The sequence below is a fragment of the Mangifera indica genome, chromosome 4 (genome assembly GCF_011075055.1).
Source record: "Mangifera indica cultivar Alphonso chromosome 4, CATAS_Mindica_2.1, whole genome shotgun sequence".
Classification (NCBI taxonomy): Eukaryota; Viridiplantae; Streptophyta; class Magnoliopsida; order Sapindales; family Anacardiaceae; genus Mangifera; species Mangifera indica.
In genome coordinates this window covers 21,198,085-21,210,873 of record NC_058140.1, presented here as the reverse complement: position 1 = coordinate 21,210,873, position 12,789 = coordinate 21,198,085, and the positions used below count along the sequence as shown (strand labels likewise).

At 33.8% G+C, this 12,789-nt stretch overlaps 2 protein-coding genes and 1 non-coding gene across 3 annotated transcripts; 2 read left to right on the top strand and 1 right to left on the bottom strand.

The window, feature by feature from the left end:
- Nucleotides 1–615: 615 nt before the first annotated feature.
- On the bottom strand, nt 616–2,974 carry LOC123214905 (zinc finger protein WIP2-like). The gene is made up of 2 exons (XM_044634926.1): nt 2,175–2,974; nt 616–1,161 (listed from the first exon to the last, which is right to left on the bottom strand). The coding sequence occupies exons 1-2, from the start codon at nt 2,676–2,678 to the stop codon at nt 715–717; spliced, it is 951 nt and encodes a 316-aa protein (XP_044490861.1). The 5' UTR covers nt 2,679–2,974; the 3' UTR covers nt 616–714.
- Nucleotides 2,975–7,457: 4,483 nt separating this feature from the next.
- On the top strand, nt 7,458–7,530 carry TRNAA-UGC. The gene has a single exon. It is a non-coding gene; the product is annotated as a tRNA-Ala (tRNA).
- Nucleotides 7,531–8,837: 1,307 nt separating this feature from the next.
- LOC123214169 (ADP,ATP carrier protein 1, mitochondrial) lies at nt 8,838–11,740 on the top strand. Its single transcript, XM_044633925.1, has 4 exons — nt 8,838–8,994; nt 9,554–10,065; nt 10,174–10,545; nt 11,234–11,740. The coding sequence occupies exons 2-4, from the start codon at nt 9,565–9,567 to the stop codon at nt 11,528–11,530; spliced, it is 1,170 nt and encodes a 389-aa protein (XP_044489860.1). The 5' UTR covers nt 8,838–8,994; nt 9,554–9,564; the 3' UTR covers nt 11,531–11,740.
- The last annotated feature ends 1,049 nt before the right edge of the window (nt 11,741–12,789 follow it).

The following is a 12,789-nucleotide window of genomic DNA, read 5'->3' as shown; positions in this document are numbered from 1 at the left end:
GATATGATTTATATAATTTGATACAATATATTATTAATACGAATCAATATATTTTTTGTGAGAATTGATATGAATAATTTTAGAATTTTAATGAGTATTTGTAATATTTTTTAAAATGATAGTATGATGATAAAAAATTTTAATTATTTGGTTATTGTTATATTTAGAAGGCATAGTTTACGATATAATATGTGATATACGATATAAAAAATTAAAATTTGAATACATCATATGATATATGATTTAATTATTATTATCACGAATTAATTCTTTTAGATTTGAATTTGATTTTGTTTGGATCAAATCTAGGTGGATTGGTAATTAATATTGAGGAGGCAAGAATCATGGTTTTCACTTTGGATGAGTGTTGATAAGGTTAAACCATGGATATCAACATAATGATATAATTTAAATTTTAAAATAGTTTTTAATCATGAAACGGTAGCCCATGATTGTTTTGTTTGACCCCAATGGTGGGATGTGCAATTTAATACTATTTTATTTAAATCAATTGAATGATTGGAAATCATGATTCATTACTAAATTTAACACTGTTTATTAATTGAAGCAATTGGAGTTTTAAATCAGGGAGGGAGGAGAATTATTAGGCTAAGATAAAGGGTTAATTTGAATATTAAACTCTTTCAGAAAAAGGAAAGTACGTTCAAACCATCCTCAATCATTCACGAATAAAATTGTACATGAGGTTTCAATTCACATTGAGGACTCGCCATCGTGTTCAATTTCAGAAGCAGGTTCGTCATCATCATCTTCTTTTTCAAAGTTTTGAACATTCAGAGCCTGATCGTCATGACCAAAGGCCTTAATGTGATCTTTCAAAGACCTCTTGTGCTTAAAATCAGAACCACAAATGCAGTACCAAATCTTGCCACAATTTTTCTCATGGGTTCGCCAATCACCTTTCACTGCGAATGGTTTATAACATTTTCTACAAGTAAAGGGCTTGATTCCATGCTTTCTCTTGTAGTGAGTTCGGAGAGTTCTGAAATCCTTGAGTGGCCTCGCTCTTGGATGATCGATGTTGTGTTTGCATCCTTGTGCACAGCAATAGCAAGGGAGTCGAAGCATGGCTGTTGGCTGAGTTCCTCTTAATGAGCTGGGTCCTTTTCTGTACTGAGATCCATGTCCCCACATATGCATCTGCACCCAGGTGATTGTAAGTTTTTTTAAAAAAGAAAAAAAAAAGGTAAAACTTAATAAAAAGACAGATTGAAAAAGACGAAATATTTCACAACAATAAATAAATAAATAAATAAAATGATTTATGTTTGTGCCTTTTTAACAATTGTTGATTCACATTGAGCGCGAATACTAGGTAGGGGTGGGTGGTGGTGGATAAACATAAATTTATTATCTTTCTCACTCACAATGCACTTCTTAAAATACTAGGTAGGGGTTGTCCGAGACGAGACCTTTTTTTATAGACAAAATCATGAGACCTACAAACAAAGTCCAAGAACCACTGTAAATATATAGTGTGTGTGTGTGTGGTTGGTTTTGCTTACTAATTCTAATCTAAGAATATCACACACGCTTGGTAGTGTGAGGATAATAAAGCTGGTCTCTTCAGTTCAAAATGCTAAGAAACATTAATTGAAAAATGAATGTCTTTGGCAGATTATATATTTTTACAGCCTCGACTGTCAGATTGAAATACGCAATAACACATCTCTGAATCAAGAAGAGTTTTCTTTCTTTTAACAGACTTGAGAAATGAATCTACACAAAATTTACTGCTCAACTTGTTGTTTTTATTAACACTGTTTAGTGTGCAGATTGTAATTTACATGATGAAGTTAATCTCTGAATTACTGGAAGCACTCTAAATCATATCAGTTTTATCTTGACCATCAAAACTAGGTGAAACACAATCTTCCCAAGTTACAAAGCACAAGCAAAGTTTAATTACTTGGCAACAGATAGTCATGCTCATGATACAAATCTAAAGCCAAGAAAGAAACATGCAAAAGTTAAAATAACATGGTATGAGTTTAAAACTTGTAACAAACATTTACTATCCATTACAGTGGTTATGAAGTTTTCTCTTGTTTAATTGGATTAATTTAAATCCGACCAACCAAGGGTCATTCCACTGAAGTAAGACTTAATCAAGGGCTTGAAGAAAATAAAAAAGAGCAATTTAAGGGGCATACCTGCAGGTTGTTGTATCTGTTAAAGCTTTTACTACAAACATGACATGAAAACTGTGTAAGACCGATTAGAATCTGAGATTGAGTTGGAATCCAGTACTGAGACTTGTTGAATTTTTCTAAACTCATGACTCCTCTTTTGTCCATCACATCTGAAGATGCTGAAGGTCTTCTTCTGAGTTCAGACCCCAAATCAGAATTACCAGGGTTTGGCAGGCCTATGTGTAGGGCAACCGTAACAGTTTCATCACCAGTACTACTATCTTCTTTGTTCAAGTTCTTTTCCTCTTCTTCTGCTGTACTTGCTGCCGATGATTCATGCTCTTCTTCTTCTTGTCTTCTAAGGCTCAAACAGTTTATTAGAGGAAGCGCTTCTTTGAGAGGAGGTGAGGGAGGAGAAGGGAAATGTAGTGCATAGTTATGAGATTGAGAAGAATAGTGAGGATGAAGAGGCTTGATATTGAACCATGAACCGGAAGCAAAGATATGAGAGAAAGGATCTGTCATTATAATCAAATTATGAGTATGATATGAAGTTATCAAGCTGGAGAAGAAGAGTCAGCTGGGTACTTCTTGTGATAAATATATATATATATATATGTATATATAGCTATATATATACACAAAAACATGAAGTTGTTCGATGGTGGGTGGAAGAGAATTAGAGAGAGAATATGAGGGTAGGGGAAAAGTCAAGAAATTACTGCTCCGCAAACAAGGGGAAAGAAAATGATAAAGGAAGAATAAGTGAAAGCCAAAAACAAAGTCTGAGATTAGACTTGCGGTTGCAGGTTTGTCTCCCAAGAGATGCACAGAGGAAGAGAGAGAGGAACATTCTGTAATTTTTTTATAATTTCTATTATTATGTATAATATAAAATATATGTATATATGTATATTAGTCTTTAATAATAAAAGTGTTTTCAGCTTCAGGCTCAGCGCCTTCCAGCACTTGCTTTGGTGTGAAATGTGATTGTTCAACATGCATCAAGCCAGTTTAGGTGCGAATTCATATACTATATTTAATTTCAAGCTTTAATTTAATAATTCAATTTGAGTTTGAAAACTTGGCAACTATTTTTATTAGAGCAATTCCTTTTTTTTTTTTTTTTTACTTATTCGACTTCTTTTTCTTGATTTTTTTTTTTTATAATATTTCTCTTTTTAGCGTTATTATTTATTATTTTGAATTAGTTTGAACTTAATGGTGGAAATGTAAACGAAGCTTTGAAACCACCTTGACCATCACCCTCTCATCTTCTTGGCTTGGAAAAATCAGTCAACAAGACAAAGCTCTCAAATTAAATTTGCCAATAATGATATAAGTCTTATCATTTAGTATTTAGCCATCAAATCACAGCAAATAGCAAAGAGTTTTAATTCATCTGAGTTGAGATATAATACAATGTGGATTTCTCGAGTCATCAATCAACATGTTACATGTCTATAGCAAGACAATGACACTCAAATTTGTCATTTTCATCATACAACTTAACTGAACTGCTATTGTATTTGACAGAAAGTAATGAATCTGTCGTTTTCCAATTGAAGCACTTGAGAAGGTTCCAGTTCTAACACGTAGAACTGGTATTCAACACTAACATATTGTTAGTAGATGTGGTGGTTGTCTTGTGTCGGCATAGACTAAAGAAGCTTTGCCTCGTGCATGGAAGCCAGAATGAAACCCATCCAAATGCAACTGTTGATGGGATGCACAAGTCGTGCTACCCAGGATTGGAGGTGGTAGCGGTGCTAATTTGTGAGGGCTTTTCTTCACCATAAATAAATCCATTTAATTGTCAAACTACACCTGATAATGTTATGTTTTAAGTGCTAATGGTAATGATGTTCATTAATTTATGGACATTCAAAAACATATCATAATTAACACTCACATTAGGATATAAGCTTAAAGCCACTTAACAATAAACAAAATTAAATTCTTAAGGGATTCCAAATTAACCTTGTAATTAGTAGCGAAGGTATCATGAAGATAACAAGTATTTATATCTCCAAATGCATGATTCATATTTTTCTATGTGCAAAGAACTTAGGTTAGACACAATTGAATTTACCAATGCTTTGAGATTTCATCTCGAACTTTAGGTTTTAAGATTAATAGTACTTTAAATAATTTTGAATTAAAGATAAAATAAATAAATTAATCATATAATGATATATTAATTTATTTTTATCTTTTAATATTCATTGTATTAATGTAAATAATGCTTATATTTGCTATAAATACATTCCCATATTTAAGAAGAATTAATTGTAATATCCAAGGGTTTTGTATTATTATAAATTAAGTTATTTATGAAGGAGTCTTTGATTGTTATTATTATTATTTTTTTTTTAACCATAAGCCCATAACTTGATTTAATTTTTTTAATTTATAGTCATCCACGAAGAGTCTTTATTTTGACTATAGTCTATGCACATATTCATATATGAATTGTTTCCAAGATTGCGCGTGTGTGTTTGGGAAATGGAGTTGATCTTTAGCCTTCTGAGTCTTCATGTGGAGAAGTTGTTCTGGTGTTCCCAGACCATTATTCCTTACATGCAAATTGGAACTCTCCTATTTCATATATTTTTTATATCTTCAATTCAAAATCACTCTCAAAATTATTTCAAAAGGTAAATCAAGTCACTAAGATTCTTTTTAAATTGTTTTTGTTTTCTATATCACAATAAAAAGAAATTTTTATCCTCTAATTTCACTGTTGTTTGTGTCAAGACTTTCTTCGTTACATTTTTTAGTTAGTATATATTTATGTAGAGAAGTCTCTCTCAGAGTCAGAGGGGATCACTAAAATAATTAAAACTCTGAAAGCGATTGGGTGAAGGTATGAGAAGATGAGACTTGAGCTTCAAAGCCAACCAATATCAGTTCAAACGAAATTTCAACATGACAAAAACCATGCATGTGAAGGTGACAGATGAGCTGCATGGAATGCAACAGCTCGAAAGGATCAGCATTGCAAAATAATGCTATTACGTCACCATGAATTTTCTCAATTTCTGCAATTGTATAGGTTGATAGTGAAGTGAAGGGCCCAGCTTATCTTTGAATCTGTGTTGCGTGCATGGAAATGCTCACAGCGTCCACTCAACATCGCCCCATCGGTTCCATGTTCATGCACGCATATTCTGTTAAATAATACTTATTTTTTCATCCGGTTAGATTTTGATTAAATCTGATTTTGATTAATTTGATTTAAAATAGTAGAATCGATAGTTATTTTTCGTCTCCTTCACTATCCCCGCCACCTACAACGGTCAAACTCATTTCGTAGAATTAGATTTCTCTTTTAAATTACACTATAATATTATAAATTATATAATATTTCATCACTAACATTTTTTCAGTTTATAACCAAACTCAGAATTCTTTCAATACACTACTACTATTAATTCAGCCCACTTTGACTGGGACTATCGATATACAACTCTTACTGTTAAATCAATATAATAATCAGTCGACAAATCCAATTAGCTGTTGCTTTCTTATACTTTTCAAAGCTTTAATTATCAATCGATTCTAATAAAGTAAGATGCTTAATTTGTACCGTTTCATTGGCAGAAACTGGCGGTGTTTGTGGCCCAGTTCAGTTGGCTAGCTTTCTTCATCAATAAGGACTGTTGAACTTGATCAGATGGTAGATGGTCAAATCATCTCCATAGTTTCTAAATCTGCTATAATAAAGATCCAGAGAGTCAGTAATCGGGTCCTACAATTATTGCTTTCTGCGGGAAATTTTTCTGCCAAAACTGTCATATTCAAGTCCATATTCAATCCAATCCAGTTCTCTTTTCAGACTTAATATATTTTACTACGAATTACCAAGAATGTTTATCCTTTTTCACCTCTCAAACAATTTTACATGTGCCCATAAAACTATGGAAAAGAATATATGGTATACCTCAAGTGTTGGCTTTGCTTTCTGCACTATAAAAAACTCCGAAGGGCTGGTCTCTACAAAGCAGACAGTAACTAGCGTGAAATGCTTAGCTAGCTGAAGGATAGAGTGTGGCAGAAAATAAACCTCACGATCAGGACCAATGGTAATAATATTAATGAGCAAAGATGATAAAGACATTTTCATTCCCATCATGTTAGGGTTTGAGCCGAATCAAATTCAATTATAAATTGACTTAAACTCAATTTAAATTTATAATGATCATCAGTATGAAATTGTTTGAACTGGGTTAACATATTGTTGGAGGGTCGGATAAGTAGTAGGACGGGATAAAGTGTCACTGGAAGTAGATTTAATCCGAACTATCGAGCTGAAACTTCTGCTCGAGGGCTGGTTGTTATAAAGCCTGAAACACAATTTATATATACGGAACAGGCTATGCTCCAGCCTTCCAGATTCATGTATATATTAAGCATGCTGCTTTCTTCAATTTAACATCATCTATGGCTTTCCACAGATCAGGAATAGGCCGTTCCCGAGTATCCAGTGTTAAATGGACATAATTTTATTTCATTTAAGCTAGAGAATCCAGGAACAATGCAGTAAAAACAAGCAAGTCTTTGGAACAAATATGGGAGGTTGATGGTGACTAGTGGCCAAATCATTAAGCATATTCTGAGCATCAAGCATGTATAGGATTAAAAACTGAAGGTTACAGGATTAGTAAGACAAAGGTACGTAAATGCAGGAATGCTAATAGCATGGTAACAAGACGTGATATACATCATACGATGACGTACCACCACACCATCATATGCAAGGTGATCTGCACTTACTATTCGATTGTTCATAGTAAGGTGATAATGCTTAAGAAATATTTTTAAACTTAGAACTACGTCTTGACCTGATTAAATTGCCAATTCATGCGTCAATTAATAGAAACAGTCCGGCAAACTAATGATGTCAACATTATGTTACTATAATTTTAAAATAAATTTTACTCATGATAATATTAGTACAATGCTATGCCAACATCAGTATGATAATTGGACTAATCTGATTTAAGGATTGAATCACGCTCTTACACGATTAATTTAAATTAAACAAAAATTTTCCCCAATTTTTATTCGAATTAGTTAATTTGATCCAAATTTCAAAACAATATTTAAGGACTCACGGATATTGTACTAAAAATTTAATACGTTCGTACAAGAAGCAAAATATAATGAATAAAAACACAAGTACTCAATACTTCAAAGCAATTAATAGCGGTGCCCAACATCATTTTTGAAAAGAAACAAAATGGTTTTTAATCACTCCATCATATTAATGTCAACTAAATTTGTAGCTCGACCCTGGCCAATGGGGATGTAGCTCAAATGGTAGAGCGCTCGCTTTGCATGCGAGAGGTACGGGGTTCGATCCCCCGCATCTCCACATCTTATTTTTAATTTTAGTCTAGACCGGCTCCAAAGCCCAAACTGCCACGTTTCGTATTCTGACTTAAGATTATAAATTTTATTTGATGTGATATTAATAAATAATTGGGCACACATTGCCACTGCCATGTTTTGTATCATGAGTTAAAATCATATATTTTATTTGATGTGATATTAGTAATTAATTTGGCACACACATTCTTTTGTCAAGTTTTAAGCTAGGCCGGCTCCAAAGCCTATATTTTATTTGATGTGATATTAATATATAATTTGACACAAATTGCCACGTTTTGTATTCTGAATTAAAATTATGTATTTTATTTTGATGTGATATTAATCAATAATTTAAGATATTATTTATATATCCATTTTTAATTACAACAAATTCTTCTTAAAATTTATTGCAACCATATGTCACATAAACTAAATTGATGTTTAAATTACTCATACAATAACCTCTAGTTAAATTGTGATATATTATTATTTATTTATAAATTAATATTTATTATAAATATAAATAAATATTCTTTTTTAAAATGATAAAAGATCCAAAAACACAACCTTAAAATTGACAAACCCTATATAGAGTGTCAAACCCCTATGAGTTTACAAAAGAAAGTATCCCAAGGGATTGTGAAATATAAAGTGATAGATTTGATCTACGCTAAGTTTAAATACATCTCAACTCAAGATTTACATTAAAGCAATAGAGTATATTCAAAATCCATTTGAGATTGACGACCAAAAACTAAAAAAATTAATCATTGATTTAATTTAAATTAATTTAAACTTAAATATTTAGATTACTTTAGACTTGATTTATTTGTAAAAGCTAGTGTAATACTTAAAGTCAAACTCGGTTTGTTTGATTTGAATCTAGCCTAGGAGATATCAAGTTCCAAAATATTAACTTGCCTTCTCAATAACTTAATCTCCAACAATGTTTATTGTGGTTGAGGCTGAATTGAAATGGGCTTTGATAGACCCAAGCCCAACAATTGATGAACTCACATTCCTTTTTTGACAGGATTTGACAAATCAAGCAACGCCTAATTCTAGGTCAGCCACGTGGGTCGGTGGGCGGCTGCTACGTGGTAGGCCCATAACAAATCAAATAAAAAATACAACGCAGCTGTGCCGTTCAATGTTTCGACTACGAGGAATGTCAACTTGATCTACGGTCATAAATGTAGCAACATGCCGAAATCCAACAACCTCAACGATCAGCACGCAAGCCGCTGTACACAACGAATCAAAACCAGACACACACGCGTGACACGTGTGAAGATATTACATTTAGAGCCAATAAAAAGGACGCTTTTTCCTCATTTCAAAGATCGCCGTCCTCCACAAAGCACGAAGAGCTAAGGTATCTCTGTGTCTCTCTCGCACACGCCTTTCCTTTGAAACCAAAGCGAAAGGCGGAGACCAATAGCAGCCGCTCAATCAATCGCCTCTAAAGGTATTTTCTGCCGTCCGATTTAGTCACATCTTCACTTCGTGCTTTGACTCGTTTCTGTTTCAGATCTGTAGCTGCTTTTGTTTAATGTCGTTTGATTCGTTAGATCTGGTTGTAACTGTTCAATTCTCGAAGCTTTGTTGAGTAAATAATTTATTTATCTATTTTTTGAGGTTTTGATGTTAAACATCTCTAGATCTGGAACTCTTTATTATTCTTAGATTCATTTGATATTGATATTGAAAGTAGTAGTATGTTTTGATTCGTATATTCAATTTTTAGATTTATTATTATGGAAATGGTTAGTAGATTTATTAGTTAGTTTGTGGTTTGAGAAGTGACAGTGATTTGTTCGGTTTAGGTCGATTTTTAGTTACTGATTCGAAGGTATCCAAGAAATTAGGGTTTTTTTTTTTCAGAACTTCGTGTCAACTTATTGATTTTTATTCCTTTTGCAGGCATTTATGCTGTATATATGTTGTTTTTCTCATTCAGAATGTGTACTGTTGTGTGCTTTCAAATTTATATGTCTTTTTGACTGATTGTGTGTGGGACTTTGCAGTGAAAGTCACAATGGTTGATCAAGTTCAACACCCTACTGTCATGCAGAAGGTAGCTGGGCAGCTCCTTCAATCCAGTCTTTCTCAGCAAGGCTGCGATGGATCTTTCATCAGGCCCTCCGTGTATCAGAGACACGCTTTTTATGGGAACTACTCAAATGCTGCATTCCGATATCCATTGGTGCGATCATGTGGAGCTAACACTGATTTGTCTGTGGTTCCATCGACTGCTTCTCCTGTTTTTGTCCAAGCCCCATCTGAGAAAGGTCTTGCTGGTTTTGCTGTTGATTTCCTTATGGGAGGAGTTTCTGCTGCTGTGTCCAAAACAGCTGCAGCTCCCATTGAGCGAGTTAAGCTTTTGATTCAGAACCAGGATGAGATGATCAAGAGTGGTAGGCTGTCTGAACCTTACAAGGGTATTGGTGATTGCTTTGGGCGAACTATTAAGGATGAGGGGGTTATTTCTTTGTGGAGAGGAAATACTGCCAATGTTATCCGTTACTTCCCCACTCAGGTTAGTGTTTTTTCTGTCTTTCTCTTTCTCTTTTTATCTTTTGGTTGAAATGGCTTGCATGTTTACTAATTACATGTTTGATACCTATTATTTTCTTATTTGTTCCAGGCTCTGAACTTTGCTTTCAAGGATTACTTCAAGAGGCTTTTCAACTTCAAGAAAGACAGGGATGGTTACTGGAAATGGTTTGCTGGTAACTTGGCCTCTGGAGGTGCTGCTGGTGCTTCATCTCTACTCTTTGTGTACTCATTGGATTATGCTCGTACCCGTTTGGCCAATGATGCCAAGGCTGCCAAGAAGGGAGGAGAGAGGCAGTTTAATGGTCTGATTGATGTCTACAGGAAGACACTGAAATCTGATGGCATTGCTGGGCTGTACCGTGGATTCAACATTTCATGTGTTGGAATCATTGTCTACCGTGGGCTGTACTTTGGAATGTACGATTCTTTGAAGCCAGTTGTACTGACTGGAAGCTTGCAGGTCAGTATATTAATTTAATTTAATTTTTTGTTTCTAAATTAAGGAATGATGATGTAGTAATAGAGTTTGCATGTGTTATAGCTAACATTAAGTCTCATAATTTCATTGGCACTTGATGGTTCGGATAACATCATTTTCAAGTAATAGGGGTAGTATGTGTTATAACTAACATGTTTTTGTTGTCACCTGAAATTCTAATGATGGTTTTTGACATGCCGTGCTTGATTGTTTTTGTGTGAATACTTGTGTAAGCTATTTCAACTGTTCGATTTTGCTGTCAATTATATGAAGTGATTAGAGATATCCTTCTTTGTAGCCATCTCTTTCACTTTCTGTTCTCACATAAAGGCAAAGATTAATATTCTTTGTATGCCATGTCATTCCTGGTTGAAGGATCTAAATTTATATATAATTTTTTGGCTGCTAGATGATTAATTCAATGGAAACATTCAAATTTGTAGCAGTCCTAATTTGTTTTAAAAATAGTAAGAGACCAAAATCTGTGTAATTCTTAATGCATTTCTATCTGTTCATGGTACCATCGCTAAGATGTTGCATTTGTATCTCTTTAACCTCATTCTAACCTGATGAGATAAAAATCTATGTAACTTTTTAGGCATCTAAAACGATCATGAATGGAATTTTGTACTTTCTTCTAATATTTTGTTTACTGGTTTGATGATTCCAGGATAGTTTCTTTGCTAGCTTTGCCCTTGGTTGGCTCATCACCAACGGTGCTGGTCTTGCTTCGTACCCCATTGATACTGTGCGCAGAAGAATGATGATGACATCTGGTGAAGCAGTCAAGTACAAGAGCTCATTTGATGCCTTTTCTCAAATTTTGAAGAATGAGGGTGCCAAGTCCCTCTTCAAGGGTGCTGGTGCAAACATTCTCCGTGCTGTTGCTGGTGCCGGTGTGTTGGCTGGTTATGATAAGTTGCAGTTAATCGTTTTCGGAAAGAAGTATGGTTCTGGTGGTGCTTAAGGAGTATTTCTTTGCTGTTTAGCTTTAGATGGTGATGAAAATCTGATATCGAGCATTTTTCCCAACAGAATTTTCTTTAATAATTCACATTTTTGGGGGAGTGAGTGAGTCACTCCCTAAACACATAATTTAATTTCGGAAGTCTTGATTTCATAAACCTGATTTATAAAGGAGTTGTGGTCAAATACCACTGCCTCTCTTTGAGTTTCAGTTTCAATCGTTTGGGGGAATTTTTCCTTGTTACCAGTAATTTTGTTTTTCTTGATCAAGTATTATATTTATACCTCAGAAGCTCATATTGATCTCTCTCAATCTGCTTGTTTCATTGTTTTAAATTGATCAGGGCGTGCGTATGAATATTTTTGTTGGCCATTCAATTTGTCTTTTGGCTTTCTTTTTGCCATACGTAATATTAATATGTAGTCGTCTGTACTGGAAAATTTAACATTTCGAGAAACGAGTATCAAATGTTTAAGTGCTGAAGGCTCGGTTAGCATTATTGAATTATTAAATTATAAAGTCATATAATTTTTAATTATTCACCTTTTTAGTAATATTTCCGTGCATATGATGGCTCAGAATCGGTTGATTAGATTTGAATTGGAAAGTTGTAATCTAATTGGATTGTATTTGTACCGGTCAAGGAGCAGTGAGAGGGTCGTAATGTTTAGAATCATATTGGGAAAAGTGTGCAATTCTGTTGAATTACATCTGTTTTGTGTAATTTCGTGCAGATGGCATCTTTTCTGGTTATATTCAGTAATTCTGGCGAACTTTCTTTTTTCATTTTTTAAAATTTTGGAAGAAAAAGCGACCATTGTGCGCCGTTAGTCACTCACAATAGTTAGAACAAATAATATGCCTGTGAAAATCTATGGCTAGATATATATTTAGGTAGCATCTTGAAGGAAGGAGATGAGGTGCAAAAGAAGATAGAATATTGAATTCCCCTCCTGAGAATCTTCATACAAGTGCAAAAATGTCAATCTCCATCGTCCATTAAGAACCTCCGAGTCATAAATAACATGATAAAAAAACAAAGAGAAAAAGAAGATGAAAAATCTCCATAGAAATGACAATGTCAAATCTCCATCGTCTATTCAGAATACAAGCAGGCGAATCTCCATGTCATAATCATAATAATAATACCATTATAAAAAGTAATTGTTGTTAGCCTTTGTACTGATGAATGTAGACTAAACTTTGCACCAGAATGAATCCGTCATCGCACTGCCTTGAACATTTTTTTGTTGGTTCTG

Coding starts and splice junctions, on each gene's coding strand:
- LOC123214169 (XM_044633925.1), top strand. CDS start 9,565: ATGGTTGATCAAGTTCAACACCCTACTGTCATGCAGAAGGTAGCTGGG. Junction 10,066..10,173: donor TCCGTTACTTCCCCACTCAG/GTTAGTGTTTTT, acceptor TATTTGTTCCAG/GCTCTGAACTTTGCTTTCAA. Junction 10,546..11,233: donor TACTGACTGGAAGCTTGCAG/GTCAGTATATTA, acceptor TGATGATTCCAG/GATAGTTTCTTTGCTAGCTT.
- LOC123214905 (XM_044634926.1), bottom strand. CDS start 2,678: ATGACAGATCCTTTCTCTCATATCTTTGCTTCCGGTTCATGGTTCAAT. Junction 1,162..2,174: donor ACAGATACAACAACCTGCAG/GTATGCCCCTTA, acceptor ACCTGGGTGCAG/ATGCATATGTGGGGACATGG.